The 16,195-nt window shown below is 37.9% G+C and overlaps 2 protein-coding genes across 4 annotated transcripts in view; both read left to right on the forward strand.

Annotated features, from left to right (window-relative positions):
* rasgrf1 (Ras protein specific guanine nucleotide releasing factor 1) overlaps positions 1-7,975 on the forward strand; it is a 23,577-nt gene extending 15,602 nt beyond the window's left edge. For 2 of the 3 annotated variants that reach the window (XM_039809034.1, XM_039809035.1), the window contains exons 15-27: positions 82-452; positions 536-655; positions 1,577-1,747; positions 1,964-2,070; positions 2,789-2,901; positions 3,005-3,065; positions 3,818-3,921; positions 4,017-4,101; positions 4,206-4,403; positions 4,500-4,579; positions 4,740-4,857; positions 4,944-5,012; positions 5,272-7,975. In XM_039809034.1, the coding sequence (XP_039664968.1) occupies positions 82-452; positions 536-655; positions 1,577-1,747; positions 1,964-2,070; positions 2,789-2,901; positions 3,005-3,065; positions 3,818-3,921; positions 4,017-4,101; positions 4,206-4,403; positions 4,500-4,579; positions 4,740-4,857; positions 4,944-5,012; positions 5,272-5,364 (1,690 nt within the window). In that variant the 3' untranslated portion in view covers positions 5,365-7,975. The other variant, XM_039809037.1, reaches the window with a different exon arrangement.
* A 1,399-nt stretch (positions 7,976-9,374) lies between these two features.
* On the forward strand, positions 9,375-13,510 carry ctsh (cathepsin H). The gene is made up of 12 exons (XM_039809038.1): positions 9,375-9,533; positions 9,746-9,777; positions 9,999-10,104; positions 10,192-10,262; positions 10,354-10,458; positions 11,163-11,249; positions 11,368-11,423; positions 11,518-11,599; positions 11,699-11,767; positions 11,848-11,954; positions 12,824-12,949; positions 13,039-13,510. The coding sequence occupies exons 1-12, from the start codon at positions 9,461-9,463 to the stop codon at positions 13,106-13,108; spliced, it is 984 nt and encodes a 327-aa protein (XP_039664972.1). The 5' UTR covers positions 9,375-9,460; the 3' UTR covers positions 13,109-13,510.
* Positions 13,511-16,195: the final 2,685 nt, after the last annotated feature.

Here is a 16,195-nt window from a genome sequence, read left to right on the forward strand (position 1 = left end):
ACATAGAGAATATTTTCCAAATATCAAGGAAACATATTCCTATATCCTAAATTCAAATGCATTTATCATCCCTTGATGCAGGTCCCTGGAGTTGTTCTTTGCCAGCAGCCAGAACAGTAAGTTCCTGTATGGAGAGCCTCCCAGCTCTCCCAGGGCCAGCAGAAAGTTCTCCTCCCCACCTCCTCTCGCTATCGCCAAGAATTCATCCCCAAACCGCCGGCGCAAGCTGTCCCTCAACATCCCTATCATCACTGGGGGCAAAGCTCTTGACCTTGCTGCCCTCAGCTGCTCCTCAAATGGCTATGCAAGCATGTACTCATCCATGTCCCCATTCAGCAAGACCACCTTGGACATCAACAAACTGTATGTGTCCAGCCCTACCTCAAGCAAAATCCCTGATGAGGGAGAAGACAAGAAGGACAAGGTGGAGGATACCTTAGTGAGCAAACAAGGTAGGTCAGCAAGATCCAGTCATCAGCAAATGAATCCATGTTCTAATGCTTTTATTGATCTGTGTAATTTTGTTATGATACAGATCACTCTGTGAGAGAAGAAAGTGACACTGATCAAAACCAGAGTGATGACGGGGACCCAGAAGCCTCTCCTATCAAATCACCAACCACTCCAAAAAACATCAAATGCAAAAACTCCTCAGGTACATTGTGTCCTAAACATGTGCAGTGACATAACATGCCACAAATCCAGTGTACCAGCCAGTTCCACATTCATTAGAACCCTCTACACATTTTGTTTGACCACAGTAACAGACTACGTAATAAAACAAAGCTTGTAGCTGAAAATATTCTTAGATTTGGAGAGAAAAAAAGGCCAAAGTTTACTGTATGTAGGTTGTGGATTAATTGTTTTAAATGGAAATTTTAGCCCTGACTTTGTTTAAAGAAAACAACAACCTGCCACTGTCAAGCGTAATTCATATCAAATATAAATTGGTTGATGGTTATGATCATGTGGGGAAAGCAAATGCTTGGCTTCAGTAGGTGTTAGGGAAACTTGTGTCATAGCAACTACATCAGGAGCACATTTTCCCTTCCGCCCCCACTAATGAGGCTTTTTCACTGTAGCCAAGATGATCTGTGATTTCTAAATCTAACAAAATCACACAATAGATTTGAAAGGAATCTATCGTGTGAAGTAAAGAGTTAAATGAAATTGTTAAGCAGCGGTGTAGAGTTCTTAGCTGCTCATGATCTGTCTATGTTCCCAGGATTTAAACATAGCAGACTGCAGAGAATCTGTTGATTCCTCTGTTATGCTGATATTTGGTGGCTATATTTAGCTGCAACCATCTTGAATATCAAAGCCTCTTGTAAAGGAAAGTCTGGAGGGAAACTGTTGTCCTGGCCTGTAGTGCCCCCTAGCGGACGCTTGTGTAACAAAAGCAGGTCATTCTGCAGTCTCTACAGTTATACTCAGTAATATAAATAATAGTCTTCTGTACATTTTGAGTTACATGTCCCTCCTTAAACTAACCACCCATTTCATTTACATGCCACCAAAATCAAGCCCTTGCCAGTTTCTGGAGAGTTATGTTCTCTTCATCTGTGCTTCTCTGTAGAGTTCTCCCTGTTTTCCTACAACAACGGCATGGTAATGTCCTCGTGTCGAGAGCTGGACAGCAATCGCAGTGCCCTGTCGGCTGCCTCTGCCTTTGCTATTGCTACAGCCGGAGCCAATGAGGGCACACCCACAAAGGAAAAATATCGGCGGATGTCCCTAGCCAGTACTGGTACACGCACCAATTCACTATTCCATTAGGCCTAATCTCCAGTTTCAGTTACAGGTTAACATAACCAGGCGGCCAAAAATTGCAAAACTGCACCACGTCAGGTCAACTGATATTAGATATATGGATTCTCCAAACTTTGTTGCTCTTTGCCAAAGCTGTATGTATCATAGTGATGAGAGCTTTATGTAATAAAAATACTTGATATGTTTTCTGCAGGCTTCCCAACAGATCAGAGAAATGGAGACAAAGAGTTTGTGATCAGACGAGCAGCGACCAACAGAGTCCTGAATGTCCTGAGGCACTGGGTGTCCAAACACTCTCCGGTAAAACATCCCCACACACTTCAAGGCACATTTATAGGAACAGTTCGTAACCTGCTGGAACACTGCCATGTTAACACTGGATTTGTTTACATATTCATATACTGATTAATTTCCTCTTTTCACGTTGATTCTGTAAGTTGGCTTTTGTAGCAGGGAAACTCGAATTTTACACAAAATGTTTCAATTTCTTTATATGTGTGTAAGTGGAGAAACGATCATGTATTTTGTCTAAACATAAAACTTGATTTCCATCATCCAATCAGTACAAAGTACTGAAAAATTTATAATAATGTGAAATTAAATAAAAATGAAGATTCCTCAGAACTGTAGTGATTTCATGCATGTCCCAGGATGCCTTTGGCTGATAAAAAAAAATAGCTGCTGAACCGTGAAGAATGATATCATTGTGCATAATCTCATGTATCTTTGGTAACGTGGTATGCAGAACACGTTTTCATTGCATACAAAATTGCATACGTTCCACCTAGTTATATATTGCACAGAGAGCCCTTTCTTTGCAGACTGTTGAATGTCCCTTTTTGTCAATAACAGATGAAGTAAACAAAAAAGCTAAGCAAAATTGGGTCGCTACAGAGTAGAACACATTTTAAAATAAAATCTAAAAAGCAAAGAATATTAAAAATTGGTGATTGATGATGAAAGTAATTATACAATAGTTTTCAAGCCACCTGTATGTGTGCTGTCCGTCCCTCTCCAGGACTTTGAGAGTAACAATGAGCTGAAGACAAAAGTTATTGTCTTCCTGGAAGAGGTGATGCATGACCCCGAGCTGTTGACCCAGGAGAGGAAAGCAGCAGCCAACATAATCAGGTACCGTTTGTGTGACTACAATTTATTAAACCCAACATTTAAAAATGTGTATTATACTGTAGCTACATATTATAGCGCTTGACCTTCTGTTACTGTCTGTCAGGACTCTAACTCAGGAAGATCACAGTGACAATCAGATCACCCTTGAAGACGTGACACAACTGGTGAGTGAAGTCAGCTGCTGTTAATAAATGTTTAGTGTGGAGCTGTTTTAAAAGCCACAGGAGGTAAGATTGTAACAAAAATATTCAAATACATCCACATTTATACAGGTCAAGCAACAGCATAATGTGAGGCTATGATGGAGAAGAGCACCTTATCTACATTAGGGCTGCAACTATTGATTATTTTCTGTATCGGTTTTTCGCTTGGTCTATGAAATGGCTGATTTCCATGAGTAAAAAGTGCATCTCCAAATGCCTTTTTTTCTGACCAACAGTCCAAAATCCAAAGAAGACTAAGAAGACCAAGAAATATTCACATTTGAGAAGCTGGAACCAGAGAATCTGTGGCATTTTTGCTAACAAAAAAAAGTTTCTTGATCAATTATTAAAACTGTTTCTCGACTAATCTAATTAATCAACAAGTAATTTCAGCTCTACCAACATTAACCGAGAAGCAGATTGCACACTTGCAGTGAAATTCTAAGGTCTTGTATATACATTCCTCTACCAAGAGAAAGTGAAAAATCTAAATCATTAAAGCATTGCCAAGTCTAAAGAAAGCTTGACAAACGTCGTCGTGTTTTGGGAGAAAGCAATCACACGTGAGCATGAGCATTCTGGTGTCATTTAACAACAACATCATATTAACTGTAAAGTATTTACTGCATGTTCTGTTTTTTACTTACATGCCACTTTGTGCTAGGTTGCCTGGTACAGATTTAATCATTTCCTTTCTGTTTTCTTTCTCCTAGATGGGAGAAGGAAAGGTCGAGCCCTTTGAGAGTCACTCTGCATTAGAGATCGCAGAACAGCTCACTCTGCTGGACCACCTGGTGTTTAAGGTCATCCCGTATGAGTGAGTGCCATCACACATCTCAGCTGTACATGTCTGTGGCCAAGAAGACCACATGGACCAATTCAGTGTTTTTCTTTTTGTTAATCTGTTACCAGGGAATTCTTTGGACAAGGCTGGATGAAGAATGACAAAAATGAGAAGACGCCGTACATCATGAGAACAACAAAGCACTTCAATGATGTATGTTTTAATCAACAAACCCCTTACGCAACGCGTCTTCTGTAACTTTTAGTGATTGTCAAATAATTATAATTAACCATTTGTTTCTCTCTTTCCTCTGCAAGATAAGCAACCTTATTGCCACAGAGATCCTGCGCTGCGAGGACGTGGTCACACGAGTGGTGGTCATAGAAAAATGGGTGGCTGTAGCCGACATCTGTCGCTGTCTCCACAACTACAACGCAGTGCTCGAGATCACCTCCTCCCTCAACCGCAGCTCTGTTTTTCGCCTCAAGAAGACCTGGCTTAAGGTTTCCAAGCAGGTATGTATCTGTCTATGTATTGTGTGTTAAGCCTTTTCCTCCTAATGTGCTTAGAGTTATCATTCATTGTGTTCTCGATAATCTTTTTTCTTCCAGACAAAAGGATTGATTGACAAGCTGCAGAAGCTGGTCTCATCAGAGGGAAGGTTCAAAAACCTGAGAGAGGCTTTGAAGAAGTGAGTTCAGTTCAAGGACATAGTTTTGTACTGGATCAATAAAGCAAGCGTGCAGTGCAAGTGAATTATGTGTGTGTGTGTGTGTGTGTGTGTGTGTGTGTGTGTGTGTGTGTGTGTGTGTGTTGTGTGTGTGTGTGTGTGTGTGTGTTTTTCCCACCAGCTGTGATCCTCCCTGTGTGCCCTATCTGGGGATGTACCTCACAGACCTGGCTTTCATTGAGGAGGGAACACCAAACTACACCGAAGACAACTTGGTCAACTTCTCGAAGATGAGAATGGTAAGATTTTCAGTGTCCTGTCGAGGCTTAGTGCAAGTGTGTGTTTTACTGTCAGAAATGGACATCCTGTTTCTCACGTTTTACAGATTTCTCACATCATCAGAGAAATCAGGCAGTTTCAGCAAACAGCATACAAGATTGACCTGCAACCAAAGGTAAATGAATACCAAAACTGTATACAATAAGTGGTGCGCAACCATTCTGTCTTGTGACACCCTAAAGAAAAGCTGCAATGCATAGTCATTGCTTTATTTAAAGGGGTCATGAACCAAAAAGGTTGGGAACCACTGATGTAGACAATGAACAATAGTGGCTGCCTTAGCTGTTTAGTATTGTTTGAAAAGTGTAAAGATTTATTTTAATGAAAAACATTTTTTAACCTTTTTTAACCTTTTTCTTTTTAATATGTTCCAGGTAACCCAGTATCTACTGGATAATAGCTTTGTTCTGGATGAAGAAAGCATGTACGAAGCCTCACTCAGAATTGAGCCTAAAGTGCCCAACTGATGGGGAAGTTCATCCTCCACATCATTTTCTCTGTTAATATTACACACCAGTTAACAACTTTTGTATAGTTGTACATGTTTAAGATATTTGCTCTTCTGTACAGTAGATGTTTAAGGTTGTTTGTTACTGTTGCCATGATGCCACCTGCTTTAAGTTTTTTTTTTTCCTTTGGGGTATTTCAAGCATAATAACAGAGGTCCCTTTAGGTGCACACAACTGTGTTTTCTTAGTGACCAATGACATTATTTTGCATCATTTCATACTGTTTTGACTTTGCACTTTCTGAGCACTCATGCTGCCGGCCGTTTCTTGAGTTTTATCGATGACTGAGTTTCTCTGCAACCAATGTAGCATTGTAAAAATGTAACTGCATCAAATCAGGTAAAAGTACGGAGAAGCACTTGATTTAAAGATAGGGAACGATGATCAGTGGAGATGATAGCGAGGTACCTGAAGCATAACTGTCTCTGTCTCTTCCCAAACCAAAACAAGAGGGATTTGTTTCTTAATTTCTGCTCACTACTCTGAAGTCAGAGGTTCCCAACCGCTTTTATATTGACAGAGTTATTGTGGACCAGCCCATTGGGATGAAACCTGAAGGGAAAACAATTGAACTATTAACACTGGTTAAGTGCTCAATGTGCTGTTGACGGAAAGGTTACCTCACATACTCATGAATTCCTTTAATGAACACGACTAAAAGTCTACTGCCATGCTAGCAGCTTTGTGAGGCTTTACTTAGGCACAGTGGTGCTTTGACCCTAATGATAACATCAGCATTCTAACATGCTCAAAATGACAATGCTATCATAATTATGTTGACCATGTTAACCATATTTGTTTAGTGTGTTAGCATGCTAACATTAGCACTAAACAAAAAGTACGTTTAGTTATGCAAATATTTGATCATAAAGTATTGGACCAATTAAAATTTTGACCTGAATATGGCGCTAGATGAAAAGTTAAGGGATCACCAAAGTTATCATAATTCAACCTGAGTGGGACATGAATATCTGAACCAAATTTCTTTTAACAGTTGTTGACTTTTCACTTGAAAAATCAAATGTGTAAACCTTGTGGTGGTATTAGAGAAAAGGTGAAAGGGGCACTAAAGTCAGTAGGCTTCATCCTCTGGGAACTGTGAATATCCGTACCAAATTTCAATGCAATTCAGTAGTTGTTGAAATATTTCAGTCTTGATCAAAGTGTTGGTGACAGATTGATGAGCATTGCCATCTCTAGAGCCATGCTGCTAGAACAGCTAAAAATCTATATGTTGTTGGTGAGAATGTGACTGGAGCTGATGAAAAATGCAGAACAGACATTCTTTCATAATTATTAAGGTTTTTTTCAGAGAATCATACAGTTTCTTTGCTCCCCGGTAACACATTTTCCGAGGGCTGGTAATGGTCCACAGGGGTCAGGAACCTCTGTTTTAAGACACATGTCTTCATTACCTCTTTTCTTTTTAGCCTCTTGTCACACAAGGTGCACAAACTCACCTCAGTATATTTTATCTAATTTGTTAAAAGCTGTGCGACAACACACAGTAAATCATAAAGAAAGGTTGCAACTCTTTAGATTGCTGTGATTTAAGGTGAAGCATTAGTCATCTGAATTTACAGTTACACTTAAAACACACCAATACAGTACAGTGAGTTCTGTCTACGTTAACATTTGTTTCCTGGTTTTTAGTTCAACTCATAAAAAAAAGATCACAGGCGGTGGAAAGTGTTGTACTTCAGGTTTTCGACGATACTTCTGTAGAGTAAAAGGTTGTTGCTCTTCTGTAATTAAAAGACAATCTGTCCTTTTTTGCTGTTCCAGTGATTGTGGAACGTGACTGTATATCACTCTGTTATATGCATTGCTGTTTACTAAAACTATGATAAAAACGTATGTGAATGACCTCTGCCTGCAGCATTCAAACACTATTTTTGTAGTAGTATAAGAGAGAGTAACCTGCTCTTTATATGAACATGGGAAAGTATTTTGTACTTTGTTGTTAATTCACCTCACTGAGATGTGCTGTATATTTTGTACATGCAACCCTGCATATTTCTCATGTGGAACAGTGTAATCCTTTCAACAAAAAAGAGTTGTATCTCAAGCTTAAACACAAAACGCTACAACAGTGTGGAAACCATGACTTAGAGGTAGGAGACAACTTCAAAGTGTTTTGCATTTATACTGTAATCCTGGCTATAACCATTTCTGTTAGCAGGAATATAGTAATGTAGTGCTTATTCTGTGAATATTTGTATGTATTTTTACTATGTATGTACAGTACACTTTTGAAGCTCATGTGGCAGGCATGCAACACCTTCACAAACAGAATAATACTATATACTTATACTGTATACACTTATACATGCACATACTCTTATAAGGTATATAAACAAATAAACATTTTGCTGTTAGCAATATCCAGTGGTATGAAAATTATCTTTCAACCCTCATGTTTCCACACCTTCAGAAATATTCCCAGTTTTGTAAGAAAACAAAATGAAAAGACAACAAAAGAAAATATATGATGGTGATAATAAAAACAACAAATAAACAAATATGTTTCCCAGTTACCTCTTGCTAATAAATCTATTTTATATCAGGGGCATTTTGTCTCAAGTGTTTTTGTAGATCATCTATCAGTCGACATCATGCTCTCTTGGAATGAAATAAAATATAATCTGAAAGTATTTAACATCACCAGCATCTTTCTGTCCTAGCAAGCCATGATGTAGTGGACAAAAGTGTAAAATTCCACCTGTATCTAAAAGGAAACAACACAGCCATATTCAGAATTCATAGTTTTCACAAATGCATAAACGTGCATAAAATATACATTCGATACATGTAGCAGTTACAAGTTAAAATACATGGACACATAGTTTGGGCCAATGAGAGAGTTTCACAATTTGAAAATCACTCAATTTTAGTTCTGGAGGGAGCAATTACAGTCACTGTTTGTTATCTCTTTGTATTCATTTATTTTGTACATATTTTAATGTCAATATATGGTATAAATGTTGGCTGGATTAACCTTCCCCAGGGCAAAACATTATCGTTGAGCCTCCCTTCTTTATTACATGCCCAGATCCAAACCACTCCTATGCTGGAATAATACCTGGCCCCAGGTTTTCTTTGTGTCAATTAGTTTGAGGCAGTTTGATTAAATACAACTTTATTTAGGATTATGTGACCCCAATATAAACTCAAAATAAAACTAGATTTTGACACAGGGGCCCCTCTTCATAACAAGCAGGACCCACCTTAGGTGATTTTATACTTCTGTAGTTCAAACAGTGAATCAGTGGCTTTTTGGGCCCACGGGTCTGTTGCCCAGTTGGTAATCCGGCCTTGCATTTAGCATTTTGAGAAGTTGGTAGAACAATGGTGCTTACATTTTTCCTTTAACCTTTAAGCCAAAACATTATTACAGTTTGTATTTCACCCAAACATATCCTTACATAGTATGGCCTTATTTCTCTGTTAAAATATTAAAATTAAAATAAAAAATAGAGTAAGGGGCTTTTAAAGGGATGTATTCGCTGGTTGATTCATAGAGCAACTGGTCAGTGTACACTTGATTAATTAAGGCTTAATTTTACCCTTTTGTGCACAGTTTAGGCTATTTACTTTAGTTATTTATGGGAGAAAAAACTAATATATCCAACCATTAGCCTATCTATAACACCCTGACCTAACGTACACAATTTGACCATTATATAGCGCCTTTAAACTAACAAAGGGCATTTTGAGGTTATTACAAGTTTCTCGAGGTTTCGAAAAATGAATGTAAAATATCCCATTTACCTAATTAAGATGAAAAAAAGATGAATTAAAGTGCATGTAGGTTTTTTACGCGGTAGATTACAATATGCAGTATAACGCTCAAAATATCCTAAATAGAGGAGGAAGAAAATAAAGCTTATGGGTGTTATGTTTGACACTGATTGGTTGATTAATTCACTGACATGATATTGTATTTTTGTCAGTAGGGGAATTTGAACAGGCAGCAGCAGTTCACCTCGTGACTTATCTGCTTCACTTCACTTTCACTCGCCTTCTCTGTTGCACCGACCGCAGCTAAGCGATCATGATGAACACTAATTTGCTTTTGTTTGCTTTGCTGTCGGCAGCTTCAGCTTTTCACCTGTCATCTGAACGAGGTAAGCTGCTGCGATCGTACGTTTTTTGTTGTTGTTGTTTACAGTACAATTACTTTTTACTGACGTTGAATTATGTTTTAACCATCGGTGTTTACCAAAGCTTTACTTTCACTTTCATAATCTACCATGGCGTTACATGTGTTAAGTTTGTTCTCATTGTTTAATTCTCTGTATTACATTGGCTACATTTTGACAATGTGGATTGTTTTCAGACGAGTTTCACTTCAAGTCATGGATGGCACAGGTGAGTTATGTATCAGTTATATCAATCAAACGCTGTGTAACATAATGTGTACAGTATATGGTTATGAGAGGAAGTTACCTGCACATCTCTGAAGTGTGATGCTCAAGTGTGAACTGTATGATTACAACGTATAAGCTGATCACTACTCATGTATGCCCATAATTAATCTTAAAATATACTGTATGTAGCAATATTAACAGCAGTAACTCCCCCATGTACAGCACAACAGAGTGTACAGCATGAAGGAGTACTACGAGAGACTCCAGATATTCACTGAGAACAAGAGGAGGATTGACAAACACAATGAAGGAAATCACACATTCACAAGTAGGAATAGCTTGTTATTGCATTTTCTATTGTTTTCATATGGTCCATAGTAAAATATCTTTGGCATTGTTTCATCTTTTCCTGCAGTGGCGCTGAACCAGTTTTCAGACATGACATTTAGTGAATTTCGAAAGTCTTTCCTCTGGTCTGAGCCACAGGTACAGTATTGCCATACATACAGGAAGTCATTTACATAGATGTTTTTTTTCTAACAGTGAGGGTCTTTATTTAGCATACTGTCTTTTACAGAACTGCTCTGCTACCAAGGGGAACTACTTCAGCAGCAACGGCCCACACCCAGACTCCATCGACTGGAGAAAGAAAGGAAACTATGTGACAGATGTAAAGAACCAGGTGAAGTTTAACTGCACTAACATCCACACACACATTTTATTTTCAGTTATTGAGCTCAAAGGTACAGTATATTGTTGCTGGGTAAAACAGCAGATTAAAAGAGTTTCTGGTGATAACTGATAACTCCAACTACAATTGTCAAATTGCCAAATACATACGTGTTAACACTGGAAAAGTGACTAAATAAAATATACTCAAAACAGTCACACACACACACACAAACTTCTACAATGCAATGCAAAAAGGAAATAGAGGAGCTGCTCATCGCTGGAAATAAATACTTAAACTTATTGTGGATAGTGGTGAAAAAAGAATATTTTGCTGTCTCTTTGTTAAGTTTAATTGACAGTGGCAGTTTAAAGTTGAAGGTTGATTGACATCTGCCAGTGCATATCATTCCCTGTTATTGCAACTAATTTAAGAAGCAGTATACTATAAAGATTAGTACTGTATACAGTTAGTATGCTGTATGTAGTTGGGACAATTTATGACGTGTCAAACACAGGTGTAACTAAGAACGTTAATTACTGCATGCATTGCAGTAATTGCTGGACCGGTGCTATCGTTAATGTTATTAGTTGTACCTGTGCTTTTCCTGCTGTGACATGTCAACATGTTTTCTGTAAAGAAAAAAAATGGCCTCCGAATGTGTTTCATTCCATATATCAAATGGCTTATTGTTTAACCTTTTTTCTGTACCAAAGGGGGGTTGTGGTAGCTGCTGGACTTTTTCCACAACCGGCTGTCTGGAGTCTGTTACCGCCATCAGCAGTGGGAAGCTTGTACCACTGGTGACTTTCTTTCACTTCACTTTTAAAACTGTTGCTCTTGTAAAAAAAATATAGTTCCAATGTCATAGTGAGTGCAGGTTATTTACTGTAATATTTTCACTATTTACTAATTATTTAGTCAGAACAACAGCTGGTAGACTGCGCTCAGGACTTCAACAACCATGGATGTAACGGGTGAGAGTCAAACATATGTTTCCTTAATCTTTTGATAATTTCCCTGCATCACCATGAACACAATTTTATAACAAGATCTCAATTTGTCTTCTAGCGGCCTTCCCAGTCAAGCATTTGAATACATTATGTACAACAAGGGACTGATGACAGAGGAGGACTACCCATATACAGCTTTTGTAACTAAATAATTTGCCATCCTACAGCATAAACAAAACTAAATAATAAGTAAACTGATTTTGAAGTCACATATTTTATGGCTTTTAATGGCTTTTCAGGAAGGTACTTGTGCATATAAACCCGAACTAGCAGTTGCTTTTGTGAAGGAGGTGATGAACATAACCGCGGTGAGTGAACATCAGAGTCTGTCCTCCAGATAGATGTCTTTATTGAACAGTCTGTGGTTGATAACGTTTTTCTGTTTCAGTACGACGAGATGGGGATGGTGGACGCTGTCGCTACACGCAATCCTGTCAGCTTGGCCTTTGAGGTGACCTCTGACTTCATGCATTACTCCCAGGGCGTGTACACCAGGTGAGCAGACATCACAGAAATATTGTCATGTATGCTCTTGGAAATTGATTTGTCTGATAGTTTTCATGCTTACACTTATACTGTAAATTTGTGATCAATAAACATGAGTGGGGAGGGTATACCACCTGATACAGTATACAAAGGCATACAGTCCATTATATGGTAATATACACTATGCTAAATGGTTAATATAAATTATACAGAGTTTGCTTCCATAGGGGGGGGAAACTGGTTAATCTAGTGTTTTCCCATTCTGGTTTTCTCTAGCTTTGAGGTGTAGCTCACATCACTAAATAAATGTCAAATACAGGTGACTCTGTCTTTACAAAAAGCCCACACATGCTGATGGAGCCAGAAGTTTCTAGGTTTTGTTATAGTAATATATACCTTAGAATCTAAAGGAATATTTTACAAGTTAAAATCCAACTTCCTCCAACTAAGACTCGGGACATGGATATAATAGCACAGTCACAGCTAGATATATTATCTGTTTCTGCTTTAGTAACAGTTTCCCTCATTTATCAGTATCAGATAACCCTGCACTTTAGACACATGCATAAATACATAATAATACAAGTGTGTGCCAGCTCACTTGTGCATTCGACAACATGAATTGAGTTTAATTAGGATCAAATTTAATCGAATATACTGCCAAATTTACCGCCAACTATGTCACATAAATAAGGATTGGAAAAATCGTGGCTAATACATATTTATTATAACATTTTGTCTGTACAATGCATTTAAAGCACCCATACACAGGCCTTTTTTGTCAGTAAAGCTGTAAGACTTGAAAGTGGTTAGTTCCTCATTCTTTATCAAAACAGTCATGTGTATAAAGTTGGATCTAACTCACTTCCTTCTTTCAGCACTAAATGCCACAAGACCACAGACAAGGTTAACCATGCTGTGTTAGCAGTCGGGTATGGACAGGATAGTGGCACTCCTTACTGGATAGTTAAGAACTCATGGGGATCTGGCTGGGGGATTGGCGGGTAAGTCTTCTATTTAATCACATACAGGAAATATATCACTAAATGTATTGCAACCGGAGAAAGATAATAACAATGTTCTCTTCTTACAGATATTTCCTCATTGAGCGTGGGAAGAACATGTGTGGACTTGCTGCCTGCTCTTCTTTCCCAGTGGTGTGATTTCTGCATGATAGCAAACTATAAAAGGGCTGAAAAGGGAGCAGAGTCCAGATTTAATTTTATAATCAAGATTGATTTTTTTTATATAATCAGTATCCTACTGTTATTCTATGTACAGTGTGTTTTTGCACAATGGAGTAAATCTTAGCCTCCAGTGAAGCACAATGATAGCATAGATTAAGTCATATTAATCAATAAATCTGAAATTATCACTTAAATTCCAGTCCATTCAATTCATTGTAGTTAAATTAACAAATACAATCTATTACATTTTGTCGTTTGAGTCTTTCATCACACTATATTGCAGCTGTGTGCAAGTGTAATCCATGATGACATGCATAATTACACAAAACACATTGCATGTTAACATAAAGTAATTTGGTGGTTAAAATATTGACATTATATTGAGTCCAAGATTATTATTATTTTTATAATAATATTATTTTTTTCTGTGTATTTACATCCCACTATATTTACTACCAGTAAGAAACCTGTGATACATTTAAACAATTATGGGAAACTAAAACAGTATGGGACAATGGGCAGACTGGAAGACAGTTCTATAATATCCAGAATAAAGCAAGGAGGAGGATTTATTTTCAAGAATGAGGTATGGACACACAAGGTTAAATAATACTTTGTTAATAATGAAGAAACATGCTGATAGCAACTGTGAATTCTGTGGTAGTCCAGAGTCTGTAGAGCATGTTATTCTACACTGTCCTAAATATCAGGAAGAAAGACAAAGATTAATCTCACAATTGCAAGGAAAACAGTTGTAAAATTTAGAGGACCTTCTACAAAGAAGCTCAGGTGAAATATGTTTTTAATATGTATTTAGCTTCCTGAGGAATACAGGACTAATTAAAATAATTTAATTTTCTTTTTTTGGTTTTTGTTTGTTTGTTTTGTTTTATTATTATTATTATTATTATTATTATTATTATTATTTAATCATACTTGGAAAGGTTATGGTGCGTTCTTTTTGTCCACCGAAGTCGTTTTACGAGTTGTTTTCCGGAGTTACGACCCGGAAGTTGCAAAAAGAACGCCCCCGAGGTCGTATTTACAACTCGTCAAGTCGTCTGAACTCAGAGGACCCCGAGCTCACTTTCAAAGATGGCTACGTCGTGCATCACACGTAGTAAACATTGTGGTTTTCTACAATTTTAAGTACTTTTGTCTTTGTTGTAACCAAATGAAGAAGTCGTACACATAGCACTGTATACTGCTACCCAGTAGTTTAATTGGCTTTTGTAGGGAGGGGGAGCCCTATGGGGAATGGTCATCATTCAAAATCGCGCTGTAAAATGACTTCATGTGTTTTGACACCAAAGGGCTCTTTTTCCAGTATTAATGTGTAAGGTAGGGTTGATTAGTTATTCAAACAAAGAGAAATACTTTACAATTCACTTACTTTATTATTATTATTTTTAATTTTTTTACCTTTTATAGGGTAATGTTAACAGGCAGGCAATGGATGTAAAAATCTTTTTAAACAAGAACATTATGTTGATTTAAGAGAATCAGAAACCACTATTATAGCCTTTTTAACAGTGATTGGCTGGCCCAGCTTGTTAATAGCCAGTGTATGTTAATTTAAGCTTCCAGTTTGTTAGACGGCACCAACATTTGGTCTGATAATAACTGGCCTGGCAGCCCAAAGGCCAAGGTTTTGCTTTTGAATTTTTTTAGCATTAAACACTTCATTTCCTGCATTTTGGTGAGTTTTTATGCACCTATTTCTACTACCTTTTTCTGAATAAATAAGCCTGAAATATCGTTATGTAAAGGGAAACAAGTCTAAAAACATAATGGAAAATATTGCAGTAAGGCTGTAAGCTGTATTGCTTTCATCTATTTATTCTCCTTTAGATCGACTTTTCAAATTATATCTGAGTCAGCAAACATGTAGCCTAGGCATCATTTATTTTTTGTTTGGGAAGTAACCTCCGTAAATGTGCATATGACAATAATTCACCTTAGTGATACATTATTCATTTAATTTATTAATAAACCTCTGGACTGTAATATTTCAGATGTTTGAGCAAGATTTCTGCTCATGTCCAAAACTTTGTGCACATTGAAAATATAACTCATCCCATCTGTGTTCTCTGAGATTTGGAGGAGTTGTGATATTTTGTGAAAAAAATAAAGTTTATAATTACGAGCTATTACGTGAATAAAGTCACTATATTTCAGAAAATAATGCACCGTAGTCTGCTGTGCATTACATGATTGCTCTGCTGATACGGTAGATCTCAGACCGTCTGACAGACACAGAGCCCCGTTTGAGACGTTTAGGGAAGTGGCTGTACGCTGCTCTACATCGGAGGTGGAAACCCGAAATGTATGGAAGAAATGCACGGAGCTCAAACGCGAAACATCTGCCGCAGCACGTCGACAGCAGAGTGCATCCATAAACCGGAAGCTGCACAGCTTTTTACAGCGAGAGTGGAAACTAAACGATGTCCTGTTTCATATTTGTCAGTCAACTTTTCAAAATGCATTCGGGGCTACACTCAAAACATTCGGGGCTGAAACCCCGGCAAAATGTTTGATGCTGAAGGAGACGGAGCTGAGCTCCGGCAGGGTGTGTTGTGGACCTGAGGAGGCGGAGCTGCGCTCCGGTGCGCTCCGGCCCAATTTAACCTCTGCTGCTACCTATAGGCATGTCTCTACAGTCTTATTAGGAGTTAAACATAGCGCTGTATACTGCTACCTATAGGCATGTCTCTACAGTCTTATTAGGAGTTAAACATAGCGCTGTATACTGCTACCTATAGGCATGTCGCTACAGTCTTATTAGGAGTTAAATGCCGCCTGATCAGTTATTTTGTAGCTTGTGCAGCTGAGACGCTCGGTTGCTATATGACAACAACGGCTTTAAGCCGAGCCTTGAGCAGAAAGCAGAGCAGTAGCCTAACGTTAACGTTAATCAAAACGTAATTTTCATGCATCAAACTGTGAAATATAGTTGTGTAATATGTCAATAACTGGGTGAATAGAATCCTAAATGTTACTAAAAATGTTACAAAAATCCATCTTTTCTCCAACTCGTAGTATTGTGTGACAAAAAGAACGCAA

This window comes from Perca fluviatilis, chromosome 8, assembly GCF_010015445.1.
Source record: "Perca fluviatilis chromosome 8, GENO_Pfluv_1.0, whole genome shotgun sequence".
In the NCBI taxonomy this organism is placed as follows: Eukaryota; Metazoa; Chordata; class Actinopteri; order Perciformes; family Percidae; genus Perca; species Perca fluviatilis.